The sequence below is a fragment of the Typopeltis vanoorti genome, chromosome 17, assembly GCF_054136105.1.
Source record: "Typopeltis vanoorti isolate ZY-2024b chromosome 17, IOZ_Tvanoo_1.0, whole genome shotgun sequence".
Taxonomy (NCBI): domain Eukaryota; kingdom Metazoa; phylum Arthropoda; class Arachnida; order Uropygi; family Thelyphonidae; genus Typopeltis; species Typopeltis vanoorti.
The window spans coordinates 90889380-90915443 of record NC_143565.1 but is presented as its reverse complement, the minus strand read 5'-3'; the positions used below and the strand labels follow the sequence as shown (position 1 = coordinate 90915443).

The following is a 26064-nucleotide window of genomic DNA, read 5'->3' as shown; positions in this document are numbered from 1 at the left end:
GCCATCTGTTCACGCCTATAATCTTTCTCAGGACTCTCATATCTGTGGTCTCTAGTCTTTGGTCAAGTGTTTTACTTCTGACCCAGCTCTCAGATCCATAAGTTAAAACTGGTTTGAACAGTGTCTGGTATACAACTAATTTAGTGTTCCGACTAATTTCTCTCTTATTCCATATGAATTTATTCAATTGATTTCCCACCATACCAGCTTTGCTGATTCTGTTATCTATTTCTATATTTAATTTACCATCTTCAGTAAAAATCGTGCCTAAATTGCTGAAATGTTTTACTTGTTCCACAGGTTCTCCATTCACAACACAGTTGACATTTTCAATGATTCTGCCTATTTTCATTGTCTTTGTCTTTTTATTGCTGACCTTCATACCATATCTATTACAACAGTTATTCAATTTAGTCAGAGAATCTTGCAGACTTGTTGCAGATTTATTTAGAAGTATAACATCATCCGCATAAACCAAAGAAATGACATTAACATCTCCAATTTTGATATCATGTTTAATACCACTTTCCTTCATAATGTGATCCATATAGATAATGAATAACAGAGGGGATAATGTACATCCTTGTCTCACACCAGATTTAACATTAAACCATCTTCCTGTACTTCCTTCAATTCTAACTGCTGACTTACAACTCAAATAAAGACTAAGTATTGCTTGATATAATGCCCCATTGACACCATATAACTGCAGCGTATTGAATAGCTTCTCTCTTGGCACCTTATCATATGCCTTTTCCAAATCAACAAAGCTTAAATACAGATCTTTGTTATATTCCCATGCTTTCTCGACTATTTGTCGTAAAGTGAAGATCTGATCCTGACAGCCTCTGTTTGGCCTGAATTCACCTTGTTCTTCACCAAGCTTTTCTTTCATAATTCTTCTCAACTGTTTCTCAAGTATAATTGCATAGATCTTGCCAGGAACACTCAGTAGGGAAATATCTCTATATTTCTCATATTCAGTTTTATTTCCCTTTTTACATATGGGTACTATTAGAGCTTTTCTCCAATCATTGGGAATTCGTCTCTCTGTCCAGGCTTTCTGAACTATGCAGTGCAACCACTGTAAGACTTTTACCACCATACTTCAGCATTTCTGGTCAAATATCTTCTACTCCTGCTGCCTTTCCACATTTCAAGCCTTTGATGGCTTTTTCTACTTCAAGTATGGATATGTATTCTTGACTGCATTCCTGGTCAGTATTTTTTACCACTGTGCTATCATCACTGCTTGTTTCATTTAGCAGTTTTTCAAAGTAATTACTCCATATTTCAAGGATATCTTTTTCTCCCATTTTCGTGTCACCTTTATCATCTCTAATTCCTTTTACAGCACTCTTTCCTCCATTCTTAAGCTTCTTCAACAACCTCCAGAATATTTTGCCACCTTCTTGATATTTATTTTCTATATTCTTGCCAAAGTCCTCCTTTTGTTTAGCTAGTTTTACACAGTGTTTAGCATTCTTGCATTTGTCTCTATATTCTCTAAGAGCACAAGCTGACTTATTTGACAGGAACTTTTGGTATGCTTTATTCTTTTCCTTCACTGTCTCTTTAACTTCCTGTGTCCACCAGGGAGTTCTGATTTTTTTATCCTTACAGACAACCTCACCACATGCCTCTCTGGCAGAATCAATCAATGTTTTCTTCAGAGTTTGCCACTGAATCTCCAAGGTTTGATTCCTGTTCTCAAACTCTTTCATTTTTTCTTCAATAATCTTTGTGTATTTTAGTCTACAGTTCACATCTGAGAGCTGCTCAACTTTTATTTGCTTTAAAACTTTCTTGCATGTTATTCTTTTCAATATGAAATTCAATTTTATCCTGCTCAAGACTAAATAGTGATCACTTCCAATTTCAAATCCTCTGTACACTCTGGAGTCCTGCACCAGGGAGAAAACATCGCTATCAACAATAACATAGTTAATGAGACTTTTCTTATTCCTTGCCTCTTCTCTCCATGTGAATTTGTGCACATTTTTATGTTGGAACATGGTGTTAGTAATAACCAGTCCATGTCCTGAGCAGAAATCCAACAGATATTTGCCATTATTATTAGCTTTGCTCTTTTCTCCAAATTTTCCCAAAATATTTTTATATGTCTCACAATCATTTCCTACTCTGCTATTTAGATCCCCAACTAGGACCAAGTTTTCCTTTTTCATTGTGTCAGTTGCTTTTTCTGAAGCGTCAAAAAATTCCTCTACTTCTACCTTAGTAGAACCTTCTGTGGGACCATAGGCACAAATAAGTCTCATTGTCCAGTTTCCCATTCTCATATTTGCCCACATTACTCTACTTGAGACTGACTGCCATTCAAGAAGATTAGCCTCGTATTTTGTGTTGAATACTATGGCTACTCCTTCTTTTCCTTGATTGTCATTGCCTGAATATAACATTTTGTATTTATTGCTCAGAACGATCTCACCAGTTTTGGTCTTTTTTGTTTCAGTCACCCCTATTATGTCGATCTGGTACTTATCTAATTCCTCAGCTAGCTCCATTTCTTTGCCATTCAGGCTTCTTACGTTGATAGTACCGATCTTTAACTCTGGTGATGTTGAGTTGGGGTTTATTTTCAGATTTGTTCCAGTAGCTGACTTTTCGCTGTTTCCCTGGTTCCCTGGCGAAAACAACCGGGGCCCTTGTTTAACCGGGCGACGCCCCAGCCGGCATGAAATTTTGTCATGTTGTACCATCATTCTATATTTTGGTTTAACCAATAAGAATACAATTTGGTCAGCTAAATCCCAAATTGCCAGCCTATTCTCGTCCGTTCAGTATCCATGTAGATACCCAACAGGGTGCACCACGAGAAGGTGAGGATTGGACATTAGGTCAGAAGCCCTGGTCGGTTCTCCACATTCCTTTAAAGACCATGTGGAGGTCTCATCTCAGTTATACAGCTTTTTTGATATCTTTAGAGGATAATTTCATTCACTCACTGACTCATTCTGTTATTGGTTCATTTTAGCTGAACTTAATTCCACCACTCTGCACATATTGTTTTCACATCAGAGTAGAGCTCCTATTCATTATTGCCAGCTTTTAGTTGATGTCTGTAATTCCATCTCTTGTTTCTAAGAACATAATTTACCAATATCACCAGTGCCCTTGGGATACTAGGACACCAGTGATATTGATGAGATTTTCCATTTTATCATTTATTCAAATGTTGAAATAGAATGTCTGTTTAATATCTCCTTTTGTTACTGTTCACTTGTTTACAGTATCAATATGTCAGTCATAGGATTCACTTTGCAAAAATTCCTTTCAGAATTGTCCATTTACTGTCCAACCACAGATGCAAGACTCCCTGACACTTCTGAGCATGGCAGAAGAGGGTGAATCCATTTTGATAATAGGGTAATCAAAGTGGTAACTATTTTGTACAACAGTTGGAAAATTTTACATATAAAGTACGTGATTTTGCATGTTGGTGATGAATTCATACATCATGTTATTCCTTTCTTCCCCTTCAACATGAATCGACGCTTCTTGGCAATGTGCCAGCCAGGGTTCTTGCACATGTGGTTGGCAGTAATATATTCCAGTTGTCAAATTTTACTTGCTAAAACAAAATTTCTTGGTCTTCATTCTCAAACCTCCCCTTCTCCTGTTTTCTCGTTACCTCAGTACTGAACACTCTCTGTCAGCTGTCAATCTCCCATCAAAGTCCTCGGTGATTGCTTACTTGCTCAGCTGAGGTCATCGAGATGTTAGTAATGGATGCCACTTTGTTATTACTGAAAGGAGAATGTTATTACATGCAATAACTCATATTACTGTACACTTAATAGTTGTGAAATAGAATAAAATACTATTGAAATTACTACAGTTATCAAAATCTTAGAACTTTATTAAATTTGAGACATTTTATATTATTTTTTTAACATAATATTAATTTTTTTATCGGTCACAGGGCAAAGGGTGATCATATATGGTTATGAAACTGAAACAAGAAAAAATTCTAATGTACAGAAACAATTGTAAAAAGATTCACAATTGTAAATTATGATTATGTTTACAGTATCCTGTCAAATTCCTTAGCAAAGTTCAAAAGTGTCATTGTGTACCTTAAACACAGATATAACATTATTATATAATATGAGCAAATTGAAAAAAGATGACCTCCCTTGAGTAAACCCAATGTGTTCTTTGCAAAGTATATCTTGTCTCTCAACTCATTTCTATATACAAGTTTTTACTAACTTCTGTTATCTTCATGACCATTCCAAAGATGCTGATAGGTCATTAGTTAGGCATGGTCAGTAATTTTTCCGTTGCACCATTGTGCAACGGAACTGTCATACCTTCTTTCCATTCCTGTGGGAACCTTTCTGAGCTGAGATTCAAGCTATACGAATATGTCAAGGACCATGTTTATACATTCCTTTAGCACACATGCTGATATCTCATCTTGCCCTGTTTCTTAATGCAGGTCATGTATCAGCTCATGAACCTCATTTTCACACACCTCCATTTCTTCATCCATTGTAATGATAGCACTATAACTCTGTTACATAATCCTGGTTTATGTAACATAGTGAAGTGAAGTTGGCACTCATTATTTGAGTGCCCACTTCAAATAGCTTCAGATGCAGTCTTCTCATCTTGTTTCTGACATAAGAGCACCATCTTTGTTCACTAATTTTATTCTTCTACATTATTTTTTTCTTTTAATTGCCGCATGGCGATACATTTATTTTGGGTCCCTTAGCCAGTTACTTTTCATACTCAGATATAGTTTTCCATACAATACTTATAACTTTCTTGTCTGCACTTTATATATTTCGTAACTCCTCTCACTCCAGTTCTCACGATATTCCTCCTACAACATTTTCTTCTTTTAATGGGTCTTTTGCTCAATAAGATTGCAAATCCATTTCGTGTCTACAATATCTGTTCTTCAAATTCTACAGATACTGCTTCATTTAAGCACCTTTTCAAAGCTTCCCCATGCATTGCAGATATCTTTCCCATTCACTAACTAAAGATAATATTTTTCTGAGTTTGTCATAATTTCTGGCTTTGTAGTTCAGCTTGTAACCTGTGGATGTATGTTCCAAATTGGAACATCCACATAGTTAGGTATTTCCCTGATCAGTGCTGCATGATCACTGTCACTAACTGGTGGCAAAATAGTCACATTCTTAACTGATATACCTTCTGACACTATGTTCATCTCTAATACTCTTTGATCTCAAGTTCCTTCTTTTGCTTGCTGTTTGATAGAGTTGTCTTGCAACAGCTTAATAAATTCTCCTTCATTCTTATCATGCAATTTTTTTTCTGTCCAATGCTTGGATAATTTAAGTTGCCCATAATAATTATTTACTTAGTACCCATCAGGCTAATTTTACAATACATTTCATTGTCCCTGGCAGATGAACTACCAGGTCTGTGGCAGAACCCCACCACATATTTAATCCCGCTAGTCTTGACTTCACACCACATAGCCTCAAACTCGCTGCTACATGGGACATTATTACTGTTATTGCTTTCATGAGTTTCTATCCTAACCAGACATAGAGCATATGATATCATTAGCAGTAACCTCCTCCTCTCTTATCACGTTCTTCCTCAAAATACTATACCATTTATATTTGATTCCAGTTACTACTCATGACTGATAGCCGGGTTTCACTGATTCCAGGCCCAAAGATATTCACCAAGATAGCAAACTCTATCCCTTCGTTTCTGATGCTTGTGGCATTATGTATAGGCATGATTATCTACCTCCTGGCTTTTTCATGATGTACAGTATTTCAAGTAGCCCGTAGATGTTCTTACACGGTCTGCTTGGCCTGGTTGGTCAACTTTCTCTTTTCCGTTCACAGAGACATTCAAAAAGCTTGAGCCCAGAACGTACGTTTCCACTCTATCACCAGATTCATAACCATATTCAGTGGCATTCATGTCATTGTCATGTTTGCATACCATAGCTGAACTTATAAACACAATTTCACCATTCCTCTCATGATGGTCTGGTTAGTTTCCCTGACTCTCTCTCTGCATTAATTCTCAACTCACTAAATAATTTCTTCAGGCTCCTGATGCCAAATGCATTCAAGTGCAGGCCATCCCTCATATCAAGTCTTTTATATACTGTCAAACTCACTGACTTCACTCATCCAGAAACTAGCATTCATTTGTTCTACACAGCCTGAGCATTGAATCATTGTTATCATAGCCCTTCTTAACTTGGTACTGTCATATATCGGTAGTGAGCTAACAGTTTTCGCTCTCTCCCTTTTCTTAATTGCATTCTCTACTGATCTTACATATCCTCTCTTATGCTATATATAGTGCTACTTAATTCATTAGTTCCATCAAGAACTATCATCTCCTTTACTTTTCTTTTCTGTTTCTCCATTACATTTGCACAGGATATTCGAATTATTGACTTCATTGGCAAACATAGATTTTGAGATCGAATGAATATGTTATATTCTATCTTTTTTCTTATATTCTAATTGATATACCTTGTTATTATTATTATTTATTGTTGTCTCACCTGCTTTGGTGTTTTTCTGCTTCTTGTTCTGTTAATTTTTTCTTATGCTGTCAGAGTTCCTTTACTCAATCCTTTATCCAAGTGTGAGCAAACAAAGTTTGCGCCTGAAAGTATCTTCAGGACTGGGTTAAGGTGGTACACACCAGGGCAACTCGTTGCAAAGGTGGAGCAAGCTACCAACACTCCTATCTCAGTATCTCCTATAATGCAAAACACATCTCCTTGCGGATATGTCTAATGTTATGCATTAAGGGAAGGGCCACTACCCAGACTAGTTTCGACCTTTATTGAGGTCTCTTCAGTGGGAGCCAGGCCCAAGTGGAGATACTAAGCAGAAGCATTAGCAGGTCATCTCTACCTATAGGAATTGCCAATTGGTGTGCCACCCTTTTTTAATAATTTACTCTGGATTTAGAGAAAGATGTTGAAAGTTTATTTTTCACTTGGTTAGAGTATAATAAATTTAGTTTAATCCTTTATCCAAGTGTGAGCAAACAAAGTTTGCGCCTGAAAGTATCTTCAGGACTGGGTTAAGGTGGTACACACCAGGGCAACTCGTTGCAAAGGTGGAGCAAGCTACCTTGGGACGAAAACAGACCAATAAAGCAGTGTAATGCTTTTGGCAATGTTCTGCTGGGAAACCCTGGTTCCAGTCATTCATGTGCAGGAAACTAGGGCATCTACCACCTACCTAAATAACATTGCAGCAAGGTACATCCATTCATGGTAATAGTTTTCCCTTTTGGTTGTGTGCAGGATAATGCACCATGCCACACTGCCCGGATTGTTCAAGAATGGTTCGCGGAACATGATGAAAACTTCCAGGTAATCCCCCCCCCCCCCCCCCCCCCAAATTCCTCGGACATCAAGTCGGTTGAGCATCTGTGCTTTGTGTTGGAAGTTATGTGGTTGAGCCTTCCTGCAGCGGCTCAACCCCATAACTTAGGAGTAAACGGATTCAGTACTACATACTACATGATGAAACCTTTAGACATCTTATAGCATCGATGCCCTGTCAGATAAGAGCTATTTTTTGGGCATGTGGAGAACCAACATCATATTACGAGGTGGTCATAATGTTTTGGCTCTTCGGTGTATAACTGCAAAGCTTCTGCTCAGCTAGATAAAGGTTTCACTCTAGTATCTATATTAATTTTTGCTTTGTTCTTACATGGGTTTGGTGCAATTTTTAAAACTATATAAATTTAATATATTTAATAAATTTAATAATTCTATATAAACAATATACATCTAATTATATTTATAAACTTTGAAAAGTTTAGTAAATTTCCAATAGATGACGACACACTTCGTTCATTCATACCAGTGTTGGCATGTATCATCTTTTTCATGCCCCCATGGCAAAATTTTAGCCACATGCGACAAGCAGTTCTCATTTGGCAAACATTTAAAATGACCGTGTTCACATTTTTCATAAAAATGGAGAACAATGAGTTTCGTGCAGTGATAAAACACTTTTATTTGAAGAAGTGGATGGCTGTTCAGATCAAAGTCGAGTTAGATGCAGTTCAGGACTCTGCACCAGCAGAGTCCCTATGAACAGAGACTATTTATTTTTGGATAAATGAGTTTAAATGTGGTCGTAAGTCCATCGAAGATGAAGCGTCCAGAACCTGCTTCATCTGACTGAGGTCACTACGAAGGAGATGATTGACAAAATCAATGGTATCGTTATGGAAGACCACCAAGTGAAAGTGCGTGAGATTGCTGAGATTGTAGGCATCTCAACTGAATGGGTGTATAAGAAACTTGAAGAGTTTCATGCCGAATATAGAAACTGTATAAAGTTCGGCGAGTCCAAGCGTAAGCAAATACCTGGATAGTGCAACACCTGACCCATTTAGGTAGTGCAAACTGAAGCAACTCATAGAAAGGATGGAGCAAGCTCCGATCACTATTCTTGGTATTTACCCATAATGTGAACTTAGCTCCTAGGAGCTGTATTACTGTTCTACATTATGAGAGAAGTGACCTTCTCTCATAATGTAGAACACGTATATGTTTAGCATCACACACACTATCAAAAACCCAAACTACTCAGGCAAAAAAAGTCTGCCAACTGCAAAAAAATTAAAAATTTAAAAATATCCTGCACGAAAAATTTCACATGAAAAAGCTGTGTGCACAATGGATGTTGCGAAAAGACATTTAAGAGCAGTGTTTGGTGATATTTAATCACAATTCGCAGGATTTTTTGCATCAATTTGTGACTGTAGACGAAACTTGGATCCACCACTACACACCTGAGTCCAAGCAGCAGTCAGAATAGTGGACAATGCCCGGTGAAAGAGCACTGAAAAAAGCAAAGACCATTTTATCAGCTGGGAAGGTGAAGGCCACTGTTTTTTGGGATTCCCAAGGAATTATCATGATAGGCTATTTGGAAAAGGGCAAGACAATAACAGAAGTCTATTATGCATCATTGTTGGACCATTTAAAAGAAGAACTGAAGATAAAACAGCCTAGACTGGCGCACAGAAAAGTGCTCTTCTTTTATGAAAGAAAATCACACTGTTACTGCATAGTAAAAGGCGATCTGGATCATCCTATAATAATCCACTCATTAATCTAGACCGATACAATTTCATTCTTAAACGTTGCATCAGACAACCCAAAATCTGTGGGAATGCCTTACTCACTAGATGCTTTTTTGTGGGCTTTGAGTAAATGCATGAGCAACTAACATTTCATTTTTAGAAATAGTAACACTGACAAGTCGACCACTCTTTGGCGCATTACAGATGGACCCAGTCTGATCAGATTTATCGTGTGTTCTGTAAATTGTTAGCTCTACCTGGTGGGGGATGTATGAAATTTTTCACCCCATTTCTGTCAAACCTTTTCAGAATTCTTTGTCTTCCAGTATTGTTTGATTGACCACTTTTGTTTGTTAAATTGCCAGCCATAATTATTGTAAAAATCATTTAAAAAAATAAATAAGGAATACAAAACAATAAAAGATTTAAAAGATTTACAACTCTATACTGTATGCCCACAGATGCGAGACCTTTCGACACTTCTGCGCATCAGAACACAACCACACTCAAAATAGCCTTGAGCCAGACTCCTAAGATTATGCACGCTATTGGCATGAATGTTGACAAAGTTAACTGCATTGAACATAAGAGCATTCCTTCATGGCAGGTTTCTTCTCAATCATGCAACCTCTAGCAAAGGAAGTCTCATACTCCATCCATACCTGCAGTGTTTAATACATGCAGAGCACACTCTGAGGATCTGATAGTTTGAGATCCGAGACCTTGTTTGTATTGCTGTGTTTTGTTACTGCATTATGTTCATTTAGGTTCCATTAAATGCATTATTCTAAAGCTGAGCTATATGCCATTTAGCTTGCACTTGTAAATATAAAAGGAAATCACTACCAAAAATGTATGATTTATAGAAATTGAGTTCATCATTGTCTGTCTCTTCTCCTGTGTAGATTCCACATCTAGTGCGTTATGATATACTACAGCTTTTGTATATAACTGAAGATACTTAATTTTGATATTTGGTTGTGCTGGATTCCCAATCGCACTGAGAATTCAGCACAACCAAACATTTGAGAGAAAAGCTCTCTTCATTCCCATTAAAGCCTAGGTTATGGAAGAGATATATAGATGATATTTTCTTAATGTGGAGTTATGGACCTGAATTCTTGAAAGAGTTCCTAAACCATCTCAATACCTGAAAATTCAATTTACTTCAGATTTAACTCCCACCTGTTCCTGGATGTCAAACTCACTCGTGTAATTGAAAAATAAAAATCTCCATTTCTAGAAAATCCACTCACACCAATAGATATCTTCATGCACAATCGTATTATTATCTGCCTCATAACCTTGGCATTATCTCAACACTAGGCAAACATGCTCGCTCCCTCCTCTGTGAAGAAGAGGATATCAACAAAGAACTACAGTTTCTTCTTACAACCTTTCAGAAAAATGGTTATTCTAAACAGACAGAAAGCTACTATTTAATCCACCTCCTTGCCATATTGAAGATAGAAATGATGTAAAAGTTTATATATCTACCATATATCAGCTTCGTTTCTCCTAAGTTAGCTAAAATTAGGCTAATCTTCTTCCATGGCAGGCAGTCTCAAGTAGAGTGATGTGGGAAAATATGATGGGAAACTGGATAATGAGACTTATTTGTGCTTGTGGTCCCACAGAAGGTTATACAATGAAAAAGGAAAAGGTGTTCCTTGTTGGGGATCTAAATAGCAGAGTAGGAAATGATTTTCAGACATACAAAAAAAGATATTGGGAAAATTTGGAGAAAAGAGCAAAGCTAATAATAATGGCAAGTTGGATTTCTGCTCAGGACATGGACTGGTTATTACTAACACAATGTTCCAACATAAAAATATGCATAAATTCACATGGAGAGAAGAGGCAAGGAATAAGAAAAGTCTCATTGACTATGTTATTGTTGATAGTGGTTTTCCCACTGATGCAGGACAGCAGAGCTTACAGAGGATTTGAAATTGGAAGTGATCACCATTTAGTCTTGAGCAGGATAAAATTGAATTTCATATTGAAAAGAAGAACATGCAAGAAAGTTTTTAAGCGAATAAAAGTTGAGCTGCTCTCAAATTTGAAAAATGAAAGAGTTTGAGAACAGGAATCTAACCTTGGAGATTCAGTGGCAAGCCCTGAAAAAAACACTGATTGATTCAGCCAGAGAAAAAACAGAACTCCATGGTGGTGGACACAGGAAGTTAAAGAGACAGTGAAGGAAAAGAAGAAAGCGTATCAAAAGTTCCTGGCAAATAATTCAGCTTTTACTCTTACAGAATACAGAGACAAATGTAAGAAAGCTAAACAGTGTGTTAAACTAGCTAAAAAAAATCATGGGAGGACTTTGGCAAGAACATAGAAAATAAATATCAAGAAGGTGGCAAGATATTGTGGAGGTTGTTGAAGCTCAGAAATGGAGGAAAGAGTGCTGTAAAAGGAATTAGAGATGATGAAGGTGACATGAAAACTGCAGAAAAAGATGTCCTTGAAGTATGGAGTAATTACTTCAAAAAAATTGCTAAATGAAACAAGCAGTGATGGCAGCACAGTGGTAAGAAAACACTGACCAGGCATGCAGTCAGGAATACATACCCATACTTGAAGTAGAAAAAGCCATCAAAGGCTTGAAATGTGGAAAGGCAAAAGGAGTACATTATATTCGAACAGAAACTCTGAAGTATGGAGGCATAAAAGTCTTATAGTTGCTGCACCGCATAGTTCAGAAGGCTTGAACAGACAAACGAATTCCAGATAATTGGAGTAGAGCTCTCATTGTACCCATATATAAAAGGGGAAATAAAACTGAATGTGAGAATTACAGAGGTATTTCCCTACTGAGTGTTCCTCATAAGATATATGCAAGTATACTTGAGAGATGGTTGAGAAGAATTGTGGATGAGAAGCTTGGTGAAGAACAAGCTGGATACAGGCCAAACAGAGGCTGTCAGGATCAGATTTTCACTTTACGACAGATAGTTGAGAAATCTTGGAAATATAACAAAGATCTGTATTTAAGTTTTGCAGATCTGGAAAAGGCATATGACAAGGTGCCAAGTGAGAAGCTATTCAAAACACTATAGTTATATGGTGTTAATAGGGCATTATATCAAGCAATAGAAATTTGAGTCTTTCTTTGAGTTGTAAGTTAGAATTGAAGGAAGAACAAGAAGGTGGTTTAATGTTAAATCTGGTGTCAGACAAGGATGTACTTTTTCCCCTCTCTTATTCATTATCTATATGGATCACATTATGAATTAAAGTGGTATTAAGCCTGATATTAAAATTGGAGATATTAATCTCAGCTCTTTGCTTTATGTGGATGATATTATACTTCTCAATAAATCTGGTACAAGTCTGCAAGATTCCCTGACTAAAGTGAATAACATTTGTAATAGATATGGTATGAAGGTCATCATTAAAAAGACAAAGACAGTGAAAATAGGCAGAATCATTGAAAATATCAATTGCATTGTGAATAGAGAACCTATAGAACAAGTAAAACATTTCAGCTACTTAGGCACGAATTTTAGTGAAGATGGTTACTTAAATATGGAAATAGACAACATAATCTACAAAGCTGGTATGGTTGAAAGTCAACTGAATACATTTATATGGAATAAGAGAGAAATTATTAACCAAAACACTAAATTAGCTGTACACAAGACAGTCTTCAAGCCAATTTTAAATTATGGATCTGAGAGCAGGGTCAGAAGTAAAACACTTGACCAAAGACTATAGAGACTGCAGATATGAGAGTCCTGAGAAAGATTAGGGCCATGAACAGATGGCATCAGTGGCAATATCGTATTAAAAATGAGGATATTAGGAAAGAACTTGACACTATTAGCATCCAGGAATGCGTTAGCAGAGCTAATCTCAGGTGGTATAGTCACTTAAACAGAATGGGAGAGGAAAGATTAGCAAAACAAGTGTTCTCTGTCAGGTTGGCAGGCAAAAGACCCAGAGGAAGACCTAGATATCGGTGGATTGATACAGTAAAAAGTGTATAAAAAGTAGAAATATAAGATCTGATACAATAATAAAAAGTAGAAATATAAGATCCGATAATGTTGGAGTCTTGACAGGTAACAGACTGATTTGGAGGAATATTGTAGATAGTAAGCTAGTAATGATGTAATTTTTTATGTAGTACTGTCATATCCTGTACTCCCCTTGTGGGTATATATCAATAATTTGATTGTGATGATGATATCTTTTGTTCCTTTGGACAAGCTCCTTTCCTTATTCAGTACACTTAAACAAAAACATAACAGCTTAAAATATCCAGGCATTTACCATGTTTGTTTCAAGTGCAAAATCTCCTCTTTTGGTCAGACTGAAAAATCCACTGAATTATATCTGGAAGAGCATATTAGAGACATCACATATATCACAGCAGCGCACTGTCTAATCACGTTCTCAATTCTGTTGACATTAATGAAGAAAACTCTATTACTCACCCAGTCACATGGAACAGATTAGAGAACATCTTTAGATGCTATGATGATCTCAAAAAAAAATTGTGGAATCAAAGCAAATCGTGATCAATCCAGTACATCTCAACACTAACCTCATTAGAAATGGAGAAAAGAGTACCTCAGAAAAGAATCTGAGGTACTCTTTCCTCCATATCTAATCTAAAATCAAACAACAGTTTGATTGTTCAAGTATTTATCTGCTTTCATGTAACTTAGTTTTTTTTCTTCATCTTTTTGTATTCTCTGAAGACACAGACTTGCAAGAAACTTTCCATATGATTTCTTCTTTCCCAGTGACATCCTCTTTGTCTTTTTGAGTTCATCAAAACCTTGTGTTGACAACTTCACTGCATGATTCCCTGTCAGAATCAATATTTTCTTGAAATTTTGCCATTAGAAGTCAGATATTTGGTTCTTGTTGCCAATCCTCTCAATTTTGATCATCAATAATTTCTTGATATCAACTCTCAAGCAGTATACAGGATGCTCTGACAGTACACTATGAAAAGTTTATATTAGTACTAACTTCTTAGTGGCAGTTCCTTCCATATTAGTGTTTTATTTGTCAGTTCTTATATTTACATCTTCTAAGTGCACACCCCAACCAGCCATGACGTCTATAGACGTCCAACTAAATCTGGATACAATTCTGTAACACCCATTGAATAACATGAATAAGAAGTCCCATTTGGTCTCACTATTTCATCCTCGTCAGCCTGTAAGGAGGTTAATCTACCTAGATCAGTTTCAAACTTTTCTGACCATGACCCACAATATAAATTACATTTTACATCTCGACTCAGCACACAGACACACTTAATATATATAAGGCTGATGAGTGATGCCCTGAGGGGACTGAGGTACAATATCAGGCAGTTCACAGCAGAGCTGGAACAAGTCTCAAGCACTTTGACACTGTAAAATTCAATGTCATTTGTGCCATTGTAAAATCTATATTACTCTTATTTGTTTTTATTGTACTTGTTTAAAAGTTCTGCACTCAATATTTTACTTTACTTAAACTTAAGTACTCTACTTGATATACAGTCGTACCTCCGAGCTCTAAATACTTTGCTTGAATTAGTCTCTTATTTTTAATCGTCTCATTCAACTTTAATCCCCCCCTTGTCTCAAGGCCTTAATTAATGATTCTTCACATGCTCAAAACTTTAGAACTAAGAAATTGCCTCTGGCTGGAAGCCCAACTTCTTTGTCTGAACTGCTGGCGTTTTTTCTAAATTGAATTTTGAAAATTTATTTATCTCGACTGCACCATCAAAATTCATAGATAGGAGTTGAATATCCTTCCAAAGAAAAACACTCAGCAAGGCACGTCATTTTTCTCTTGTACTTATTACTAAATTGAGCAACGCAAAATTTCTGTCTATCAGTTGTGGCTACTTATCTCTCAAGGTTACACAAATTCGATTTTTATGAGCAGTGCATTGGTATGCACGAATATCAGGCAAATTATTTGACAAATAAAACAATTTATGCATGCTAATTGAATGTACATTAAAAGTTAACACTAAACATTCAAAACCTCTCAGGCTCTATACCTTTCAGCAATATTAGCTTGGATTTAAATTAATCAACCTAGCTTTACAATTCTCCTTTAAACAATTGGTCTGATGCACTAATTGTTCCCACAAATTATTCATACAGTAAAACAGACTTGTGCATACTACATCATATTTTAACTCGGACATTAAATTATATCACGCACTCTAAACTGTCACTTATATCAATTCTATCTTAACACACATAACTCAGCAGGTTATTTCACAAAAACATAACTCACGATCTAGAGTCCTTATTACTGTTCTTAACTCTAACGAAATTTCAACACAATAGTAATTTCTACCACAAATTTCACTTCTAGAAAATTCTTATACAAGGCTTTACTTTTTCGTCATCTAGTCTGCAATAGTAGATCTTTTATATCGTTATCTTCATCTTTTACCTTCCGATATAGCTCACTATTGGGCGCCTTTTACGATATCGAAGACATTTCATCAATGGAGACCTTTAGGAAACTTGGCGGCTGGAATTCCGGAACTGACCATCATTACTTCATAATTGAGCCTTCTATTACTTTCAGGCATTTGTTGGCAGGAAGTCGAAGTGCGACCTTGAATTGGCAAGTCACTGGAATTCCTTGCATCGAGGACTTAAACCGAGAGCCGGAACAGCGTCTGGGTAGAGGCGATGACAAAAACCAAAAAGTGCGCGCCTAAGTGCCACAAGCCACAAATGAGAAAGAACCTTCTCAACTGCCTGCGGGAAAGGGGAGCCTTGATCTATCGATCCTTCCCCTTTTATATCTCTCCATCGACCTTGGGTCCTGCTACGATTTTTCCTTGGGTGTTTCATGGGTCTGCTCCTGCCACCTTTTTTCGCTGTTATGTTAAGGCTGGAAACCCCATACATACTTGACCTTCGCGATAGTGATTGCCTTAGGTCATAAGTTAATCCGTCTGGAATATTTGTTTGTCTGGAACTTTCCTTTGTTACAATCAAATTTAGACTTAACTTTATTTGTTCTTTACAGAAATTTGGCGGTCACAATATCTAACAGTTTACTCTGAATTATTTCTATACTACATTAACATAAAAAATTTAGCTAATTAACTACAAGTATTTTGTATGGGTTTTCGTTTTCCAGTAAAATCAGCATATAAGGAATTGTTGTACAAAATCCTTCTATGCAAGATTTTACAACTTCCAAAAATTAGCCTAATATCTTATGGCCTATATCAGATATTAAACTGATAAGAATATGTACCACACTCTTTGCCAAAAGGACAAGAATTTAACATTTAAATAAAACATTCAAAAAACAGAAATTAGGAAATTTATACCCTCTTTTAGCGGTATTAACAACACCAAAGAAACTATTTTATAAAGGGTGTTTATTTAACTGGCTTATATTTCACTGAATTTCAAATCAGCATCTTCAGAACAAAAAGCAGCATGTTATAGAGTAATTATTTGGACAATAGATCAAGTGTTAACGAATAAATATATATTAAATCAGTTTAATCTACTAGTTTCACCAAACTTTAACTGTTGGCATCTTCAGGGTACAAGCACTTAGGTTATAAAACATTATACAAATATGAATAACTGTAAAATTCTAACAATTATAGTTACAAACTAAAATAGCATTGAATGTGAGTGATGCACTTATCGCATGTACATGATTAACTAGTTGTTGCTAAGGAACGTTCTTTAGTTTGCATTGAAGTTCATTTCCTGTGTGTTAAGAGATCTAATTAGGTTTTAACCTAATGTTTTTTTTTTCAATGTTTTTTAACCTAATTGCTTCTACCCTGAAGATGCCAACAGCTAAAGTTTGGTGAAACTAGTAGGTTTAATAAATATTTATTAGTTAACACTTGATCAATTGTCCAAATAATTACTCTAGTTATATGATCAAGAAAATAAACATTCATTATGAGCAACATGCTATAGTTTATACGTGACTGAGTAACAACAGCTCCCAAATTTTCGGCAACTTAATGCATCCATACTTGTTCAAGTTAGGAGAATTCTTCATAGCCATGGCTGACTCTAAAAATAATCTTTCACATCTGTAATGACTTCTAAATAGCACTGATTCTTCCATCTAATCCTGTGTGAAGGGGGGTGTCCTGCCTTGCCATAATAATGGTAGCAAATATATTTTTTATATTCTTCTCCAAGGCTCTGTTAACTTCTCCAAGTTAACAGATCTTCCTGTCTACCCATAGTGGGCCAAGTCACAGTCGCAAGGAACTTTATACACTCCAGGATATGTTAGAGGATGAAGTTTATCCTTAGTCTATTAGATAGAAATTAGGATATATTTCATTTAATGCCATTGGTGTGCTTGCCATCAAATATAGGAGGATTTATTTGTATTCGTAGGAATAAACAGAGACACTATACTGCAAATACAAGAAAAAACACGTAGCTTTATTGGCTTTATTGTACCACTAAATACAGTACAGACACAATTAGTCTATGTAAAATATGTAGCTACATTTAGTGTAAAATGAGACATCTAGAATGAAAACGATCTAACTTTGCATAATGATAAACAATTTCTCTCCTGAAGATACCATATGTTATCATTAAGACAACTCTAATTTACAATTAAAATTTAATCGAAAACATTTAAACTAATACTCTATATATTTAAAACTTTGTAAAAAAGTCCGTGATCAATGTAGAAGGGACTTAATATACCATCAAGCATGCTCCCTCTTCAAGGGAATTGCGGAATATTTGACACTGCCTACTGTCAGTGTGTTAAAGTTGAAATCTATCAGATTTATTGTGATATTTTCTATTATATTTCATTTTAAAAAATGTTGGTCACGACCAGTGGTGAGCTATAAGGGGCTCGTGCGAGCCCTTTGTTAAATTTTTCTCAAATTTGCAAGCCTTTACTTTCGTTTACTTTTTTATTTAAAAAAAAAATAATTTTTTTTTGAAACATATTAAGCGACAAACTCATACGGTAACGTAACAAAAATTAGCCTATTCACAGTGTATAGATTATTTGAAATTATTGTTTCAACTCCTCTATAACGAATGCGTCCAAGTTTGAAAATAAAATAAACTCATGCATTATCTTTACCCTTTTCCCTTCTGGTAGCTAATCATATGGTAAAACCAGTAGCATATCAAATGTTTTATAAAAGATTATCAAAGATTTCATTCTTATTATATTTTTATAGTTAAAAAATGTTTTTCTTATGTAAGATAAATTAACACAGTTGATTGTGTGCAAATATTTCATGTTTAGATCATGAAATGTTTGTTTAAAAATGATACCCTTTAGAAGTTGATTTTCTTCTCATACTTTTTGATTGGAATTTGTACACAAGCTGTATTAATAATTTAAGTTAAGGGATATTATATCCCATATTGTTTCTTAGCCGATTAAGAAACTCAAAGAGTTTCATGCTGAATATAGAAACTACAGTAAAACCCCGTTTTTACGTTCCCGCAATTTACATTTTCCTGCCATATACGTCATTTTCCGTTGGTCCCGTCGTAAGGCCTATTCTTCCGATATATATTGTTTTCCCGCCATTAACAACTTGATGTGGATGTTATTTCCCGTGATTTGCATTTTTTTCTTGGGTGGCAATACCGATTTTCGAATCGATTTCTGCGGAAATATGCTCATTTCTGTTCCCAGATGGCGTTGCTTTCGGCTGTAAGTTTCGTTTCCGCCATCACAGTGACTTGCATGCTTGAAGCAGTAATGTAGTGATGAGCGACACCGTGATTTTTCAATCACAATATGAATTGATATTGCAGAATTTCTGTTATGCAATTTAGCGTCTGAAAGTTGCTTTCAAGTTGTGGTGGTGGATTATCCATGTTAGTAACATGGAGAAAGAAAAAAAGAAAATGTATTTTGGTAGAAGAAAAGATGGCAATTCTGCGATGTGCAGATTGGCATGCCGGAACACGTGTGCATTTAGCAAAAGATCTTGGACGCTCCGTGTCCACTTTGAACACAATAGTAGAAAACAGGTCAAGCATTGAACTCAATGCAAAGCAATCTGGCACATTGTCAAAAAAAACAAAAAAAAAACCGAAAAGCGAAGATAATCAACAATTAAAAATTTTTTTAAATAGATAAATGTAAGTAACTCAAAATTTGTTTATTTTCAGTTAATAAATTTTGTAATCTAGTATGTAAACTCACATACTAGTAGTAAGTTATCTTTTAGTCTTTTTTAGTGTCTTTTTACATTTCCTGCTATTTACACTTTTTTCCATCAGTCCCCTGAAAAGTGTAAAAAAAGGGATTTTACTGTATATAAAGTTTGGCGATTCCAAGCATAAGCAAATACCTGGATAGTGCAACACCTGACCCATTTGGTAGTGCAAACTGAGGCAACTCATAGTAAGGGTGGAGCAAGCTCCGATCACTATTCTTGGTATTTACCCATAATGTGAACTTAGCTCCTAGGAGCTGTATTACTGTTCTACATTATGAGAGAAGGTCACTACCCAGACTGGTTTCAACCTTTATTAAGGTCTCATCAGTGAGTAGGTAGACCTAGTTAATACCAAGTTTATAGCAAACAGAACTTACATCCCTTTTATGAGAATTGTCAAGAAAGTGGCCTAATAAATTACTAATTATATGAAGAGCCAAAGGCTTCAATTCGGCAACATGAACTTAAGTTAAGAGATATATCCCATATTGTTTCTTAGCCAAATAAGAAACTCAAAGAGTTTCATGCCGGATATAGAAATATAGTTTGGCGATTCCAAGCGTAAGCAAATACCTGGATAGTGCAACACTTGACCCATTTGGTAGTGCAAACTGAGGCAACTCATAGTAAAGGTGGAGCAAAATCCGATCACTATTCTTGGTATTTACCCATAATGTGAACTTAGCTCCTAGGAGCTGTATTACTGTTCTACATTATGAGAGAAGGTCACTACCCAGACCGGTTTCAACCTTTATTGAGGTCTCATCAGTGAGTAGGTAGACCTAGTTAATACCAAGTTTGTAGCGAACAGAACTTGCATCTCTTCTATGAGAATCCAAGAAGGTGTCCTAATAAATTACTAATTATATGAAGAGCCAAAGGTTTAAATTTGGTGACATCATTCGGTGAAGTTAAGGGATATTATATCCCATATTGTTTCTTAGCTGAATAAGATTTGGCTAATTCAATTACGCTTGGAATCGCCGAACTTTATATAGTTTCTATATTTAGCATGAAACTCTTTGAGTTTCTTATTCGGCTAAGAAACAATATGGGATATAATATCCCTTAACTTAAATAAGTTCATGTCACCGAATTGAAGCCTTTGACTCTTCATATAATTAGTAGTGCCTTTTTTTTTTTTTTTTTTTTTTTTTTGCTCGACGATGCGAGCACTTTGTTAAAATTTTCATAGCTCACCACTGGTCACCACCCACTAACGAGGACTTCTAATGGGTCATGACACTCAGTTTGAAAAACACTGACTTATATCTGGCCTTCCTTGCTATCTCGACATTAAACACCTACATTTCTAATAGTTCTTCTCTCATTCTGTTTAAGTGTAATCCATATTTGGATTAATGTACACAGGTCTGGTGTCCTGGATTTCTTAGGGACGAGGATGCAGAAAAGATTCAGAGACAAGCAACCAAACCACTTACCAGAAGATGGTAAGTGGTTTGTGGAATGTTTCCTATGAGAATAGATTGAAGGTGTGTGGATTGCAGACGTTGGTTGATAGGAGAAAAACAGGATATAATAGAAACATTTAAGATGCTTAAAAGTTTTATATGATTGATGCAGGGGAAATGTTTTAGCACTTGGCTACAGGGACCACAACAAGAGGTCATCCCTGGAAGTCGAATAAAGGTGTGAGGACTAGATTTTTTGCTTGGAGAACTGTGAATGAGTGGAATGAGTTGCCAGAGTTAGTTGTGAGTGTTTATCTGTTAATGAGTTCAAGGAGAGGCGTGATAGATTGTATGGATAGTTTGGGTCTCCTGCAATGAGTCTTTCGATTCCATGGAGGTGCCCTTAGAATAATAAGTGACTGTATCACCTATGATTAATTATACTAACATATTCCTGATTGCTATAAATGTTAAGTTCCTTCCTAATATTTTCAGTTTTAATACAATTCTGCCATCAATGTACTGTCCTGATTTTTTTCTCAGACTCACAGATCCATACGTTAAAATTAGTTGGAACATTGTCTTGTATGCAGCTAGTTTGGTGTTTTGACTAATTTCTCTCTATTCAATATAAATGTATTCACTTCATTCTCCACCATGCCACCTGTTTTTTTATTCTGTTATCCATTTCTGTATGTAATTTCCTAGTTTTACCAACAATTGTGCCTAAACAGTCTGAAATGTTTTACTTGTTCTAACTTTTCCTATTCAGGATGTAGCTGACATTTTCAGTGTTCCTACCTGTTTTTGTAGGTTTTTATTTTTTTTGCAGATTTTCATTCCAAATTTATTATAGCAGTTATTTAATGTAGTTAAAGAATCCTGTGAAGTGGCAACAAATTCAAGAGTATAACATCATCTATGCATAAAATAAAGTATTGATATAAACATCTACAAGTTTGATATCAGAATTAATTACTGCTTGTCATCACGGTGTGATCCATATAGATTATGAATAAGAGCGGAGATAGTGTGTATCATTGTCTTACACCTGATTTTATGTCAAACCATCTTCCTTTAATTCAGTTATTATTGTGAACAAATATTTTCTTGGTACTTTGTTATAATCCTTTCCCAGACCTACATAACTTAAGTACATATTCTTATTATATTCTCATGATTTCTCAGTTGTTTATTTTAAAATGAAAATGTGATCATCACAACTTCATTTAGCCTGAACCTAACTTGTTCTTCTCCAAGTTTCTTTTCTGCAAATTTTCTTTTCAGTTATATTTTCAACAGTGCTTGCATAAATCTTACCTGGACCATTCAGCAAGGAAATTCCTCTGTATTTTCATATCCAGTTTTATTTCCCTTTTTATATGAGCATTGCTTTATTCCCTTTACCTGGAATCTAACCTTAAATGTATTTGAAAATTGAAAAATAACCAAGGAATAGTACAATACAATAGAGAAGAAATAATGAAAATATGTGGTGGGTTTTATAGGGACCTGTACATGGGCAAGGAAACAGATACAAAATCTCTACTATATTTGGATGAAGCTGATACAGAACCATCCATTGTTATGGAAAAGTCCTAGAAAATATGGCACCACATTTGAGGTGGTACACCTTCCTAAAAATTCTTGATGTTGTCTAGAGGAGAGCAGTGGCTCATTGACTCACAGGCTCACTTCAATCACTATCTCACAGTGTTTTAGCTCTCTTCTACAGGTAGCTCATGGTCACTGCTCCAGTGAATTGGCAAACATCATTCCTCCACTTACTTGGGCTTATTAAAACAAGAGCAATAGCTGCTCAACAACCATTTTCAGTATAACTGCAAACATATTGAACCTGAGGGGATAGAGGTAGATGGAATAAATGAGGAAGATGAGAAACAGGTCACTAGAGTAGATTTCTTCTTTCTCAGTCCTAATCTGCACCTGACACATGGCACTGATGTGCTATAGGTCTTGTAACTCTCGTGTGGGATAAATATTTAAAAAAAAAATAAGTCTTTCAAAGTACTTACTATAAATATCTAGTACATCTTTAATTTAATGTCACCTCTCTCATATCTGATTCCTTTTACAGTACTCTTTCCTCCATTTCTAAGTTTTTTCAATAGACTCCAGAATATTTTGCTCCCTTCTTGATATTTATGTTCTATATTCTTACCAAAATCTCATTATTTTTGTTCAATCCAGCTACTTTTCCATGTATACACTGCTTCACTTTTTTTTTTACTTTTCTCCAGAAGTAAAAAAAATTTTTACTTCTCTATATTCTCTCAGAGCATATAGAAATTTCTCTATATTCTCTCAGAGCACTTGCTGATTTACTAACTAGTGACTTTTGATATGCTTTCTCTTTTTCCATGACTGCTTGTCATTTATTGACTAGCAGTCATGGAAAAATAGTATTTGTATGTTTGAGTCTACAATTCATTTCTGACATATGTTCCATTTTGATTTTTTTTAAAAAAAATTCTTTCCTCTTTCTTTTCAGTATAGTATTCAGGATATAAAGTATTCAGTATATAATTAAATAATAAATCTCATTATTTAATTTTCACTTTTGAAATTTGTACACTTCTCAAAATTGTTTGCTATTAAACAAGTTTATTTTTGTGATAGATATTGAATGCTAGATTTTGTGTTAGATATTGAATCAACGTGATATTTTTACGATTTCTCTGCTTGCTCCACCTCTTCTCCATTGATGTATCTTTTGCTAATTCTGCTGTTTTCAATTTCATTGAATTGAGGTTGTTTCACAGCTTCACAGGATTCCCCCTATGAAAGTTCAGCCAGCTGAACTTTTCATCCATGTATTTCACCTATGACTAACTTTCATCATGTTGTACCATGATATTTGTATGGTTTATAGCAGTGTCGAATACAGTTATTCATCTAAGATCCAATTTGCCATCATATCTTTCCTCGTTCAGTGTCCAGATGGTTATAACCTAGTAATAAGGCACAGCACAAATGGATGAGGTTTGGGCATTGTTCTTTATTATCAGTCAGCCCTCCATAGCGTTCCAAGACTCATCAAGGGAGATCCACACTAACCATTGCTAGAAAGAAATCTATGCCTAACAAATACAGTTTTACTCTGCCTCTAGGGGCCACCCATTGTTATTTTCCATACACATGTTGCAAAGCTTTCCTTACGCATTCTAATTTTTGTAATCTGTTAAAACCTCACGCTATCTTTAGGTTAAAAGTTGTAGATAACATTAGGGTAATCTGAGTACAGTCCAGATGTGGTCAGAAGAAACCCTCATCATTTCTGTGCATTTTTTACATTTCACAGTGCATTTTACAGGTTATACGTAAGTCTCGTACCAGTTTTTTTCCATAAGAAACTTGTTGTCATAATCCCACAGCTTAGAAAAATTGACTGTAAAACGAAGACTATGTCACGTAGTAATACAAGCTTAGGGTTATGAACATGACATGTTTCTAAAACTGAACTTTTAGAGTTGCAGTTTGCTGTACTCTAATCATCACCCATAACTACAAACGTTTTGGTAGATCTGAATTCATCTGGCTGAGTAGCAATTTTCAATAAACTTAAGGTTATAATAGTTCCACCTATTTCCTTTTAGGAATGAAATATTTTTATTTTAATTACAGTTAATTTATATATGTGTATGTGTGTGTGTGTGTGTCATCATTTAATTCCTGACATTTACCCTCAAGGGGTGTATAGGATATGATAGTACTACATGCAAAATTTACATCATTACTAACTTCCTATCTACAATTATCTTCCAAATCAATCTGTTACCCGTCAAGACTCCAACATTATCAGATCTTATATTTCTATCTTAGGCACTTTTTACTGTATCAATCGATCTATATCTTAGTCTTCCTCTGGGTCTTTTTCTTGCCACCTTGGCAGAGAACACTTGTTTTGCTAACCTTTCCTCTCCCATTCTTTAAGCTATATATATTTAAATACATTTAATAGTGTTATTATTGTTTAAATTGTTACTGTTATCATTCATATGGTATGTTATGTAACTTTGGATATAACACATAGTAATGTTTCCTTTTTAAGCTGATAAAAGAGATAGTACTCAGCAGCTTTCAAATTTTATATAGCATCTTTATTTAATTTAATAATAATCATTTATTGTTTAAAGACTTCTAAAGAATTTCTGGCTGTTTTATGACCTTATCTCTGAAATTTTAAATTTATGTTTAGACGCCAAATGGAAATGTGGAAGCCAAAGTAATGTGTTTTTATCGAAGAAGGGATATTTCTGGGTCTTTAATTATGTTAGCAGACAAGCATCAAAGTAAGTATCTCATATTCAGGTTTATTACCAATATTAAAACAATTGCCTATTATTGAGGCCTATTGAGGGCTAAACCTCAATAGGCCTCAATAAAGGTTGAAACCAGTCTGGGTAGTGACCCTTCCCATAATGCAGAGCATTATACATGTCTGCAAGATGTGTTTTGCATTATGGGATACTAAGGCAAGTGATGTGAAGTCAATACCATTTTTACCACGAGTTACCCCAGTCCTGAAAATACTTCAGATGAAACTTTGTTTGCTTACACTTGAATAAAGGATTAAAACCAAGTATACAATATCTTGGTATTTTTAATTTCATGTAACAAGTAACTTGAAAATATATATATATATTAGCAGACTGGACTTCTTAAATAAACTTCTGTTTTATTCCTCAGATTTATGGAAATAATACAGATCCATATTATTCCATAACTTTAAATCCCCCCCCCCCCCCATGCTATGCACTCCTTCTCAGCTACCCAGATTTTAATTCTCTCTATTCCTCTTCTCATTTAACAAGCTGTCTTTTGGACTTTTCATCAGTATTTTCTTGTGCTGTGCATCTAAAATTCTGTCATTCATTGAAGAAATTAATTTGTTTTTTTGTAACTATTCTGCCATGATTTCAACAAGAGTAGGTGCTAACTTAGCATCAATTACACTATCATGCTCTAAATATTTCCAATATGCATTCATTTCTTGGCCACATTTACATAATCAGTATTTTGCAACACAGATATATATTGAGAAAAATGTTTACAAGTAATTGACACAGTGTGTATTTTACTTGAATAATTATTTAACAAAAAATACATGCTATTATTATTATATGTGTTTCAGCATAAATTGTGTGGTTTAATTGTGGAATGTTCCAGCATTTTGTGAAAGGCTTAAGAGATAGTAATTATTCATAATTGGGGATCACAGTTTTGAATGACACCAAAATAAAAAGACTAAGTTGCTAATATTTTACTTGATTTCGGCCATTTTTGTTTAGCTCACAAAAATGCATTTATTCTTAAAGATGGAGTACTTGATCTAATAGTTGCGAAAAT

General features: G+C 35.2%; 1 protein-coding gene and 1 pseudogene across 4 annotated transcripts in view; one reads left to right on the top strand and one right to left on the bottom strand.

Moving 5' to 3' along the window:
* The window catches only part of LOC150097621 (metastasis-associated protein MTA3-like), a 474620-nt gene that overhangs the window by 110618 nt on the left and 337938 nt on the right, over window positions 1-26064 (top strand). For all 4 annotated transcript variants that reach the window (XM_090407419.1, XM_090407418.1, XM_090407421.1 and 1 more), the window contains one exon: window positions 24914-25007. In XM_090407419.1, the coding sequence (XP_090263545.1) occupies window positions 24914-25007 (94 nt within the window). The remainder of the gene's footprint in view (window positions 1-24913; window positions 25008-26064) is intronic.
* On the bottom strand, window positions 16225-16375 carry LOC150097623 (U2 spliceosomal RNA; annotated as a pseudogene).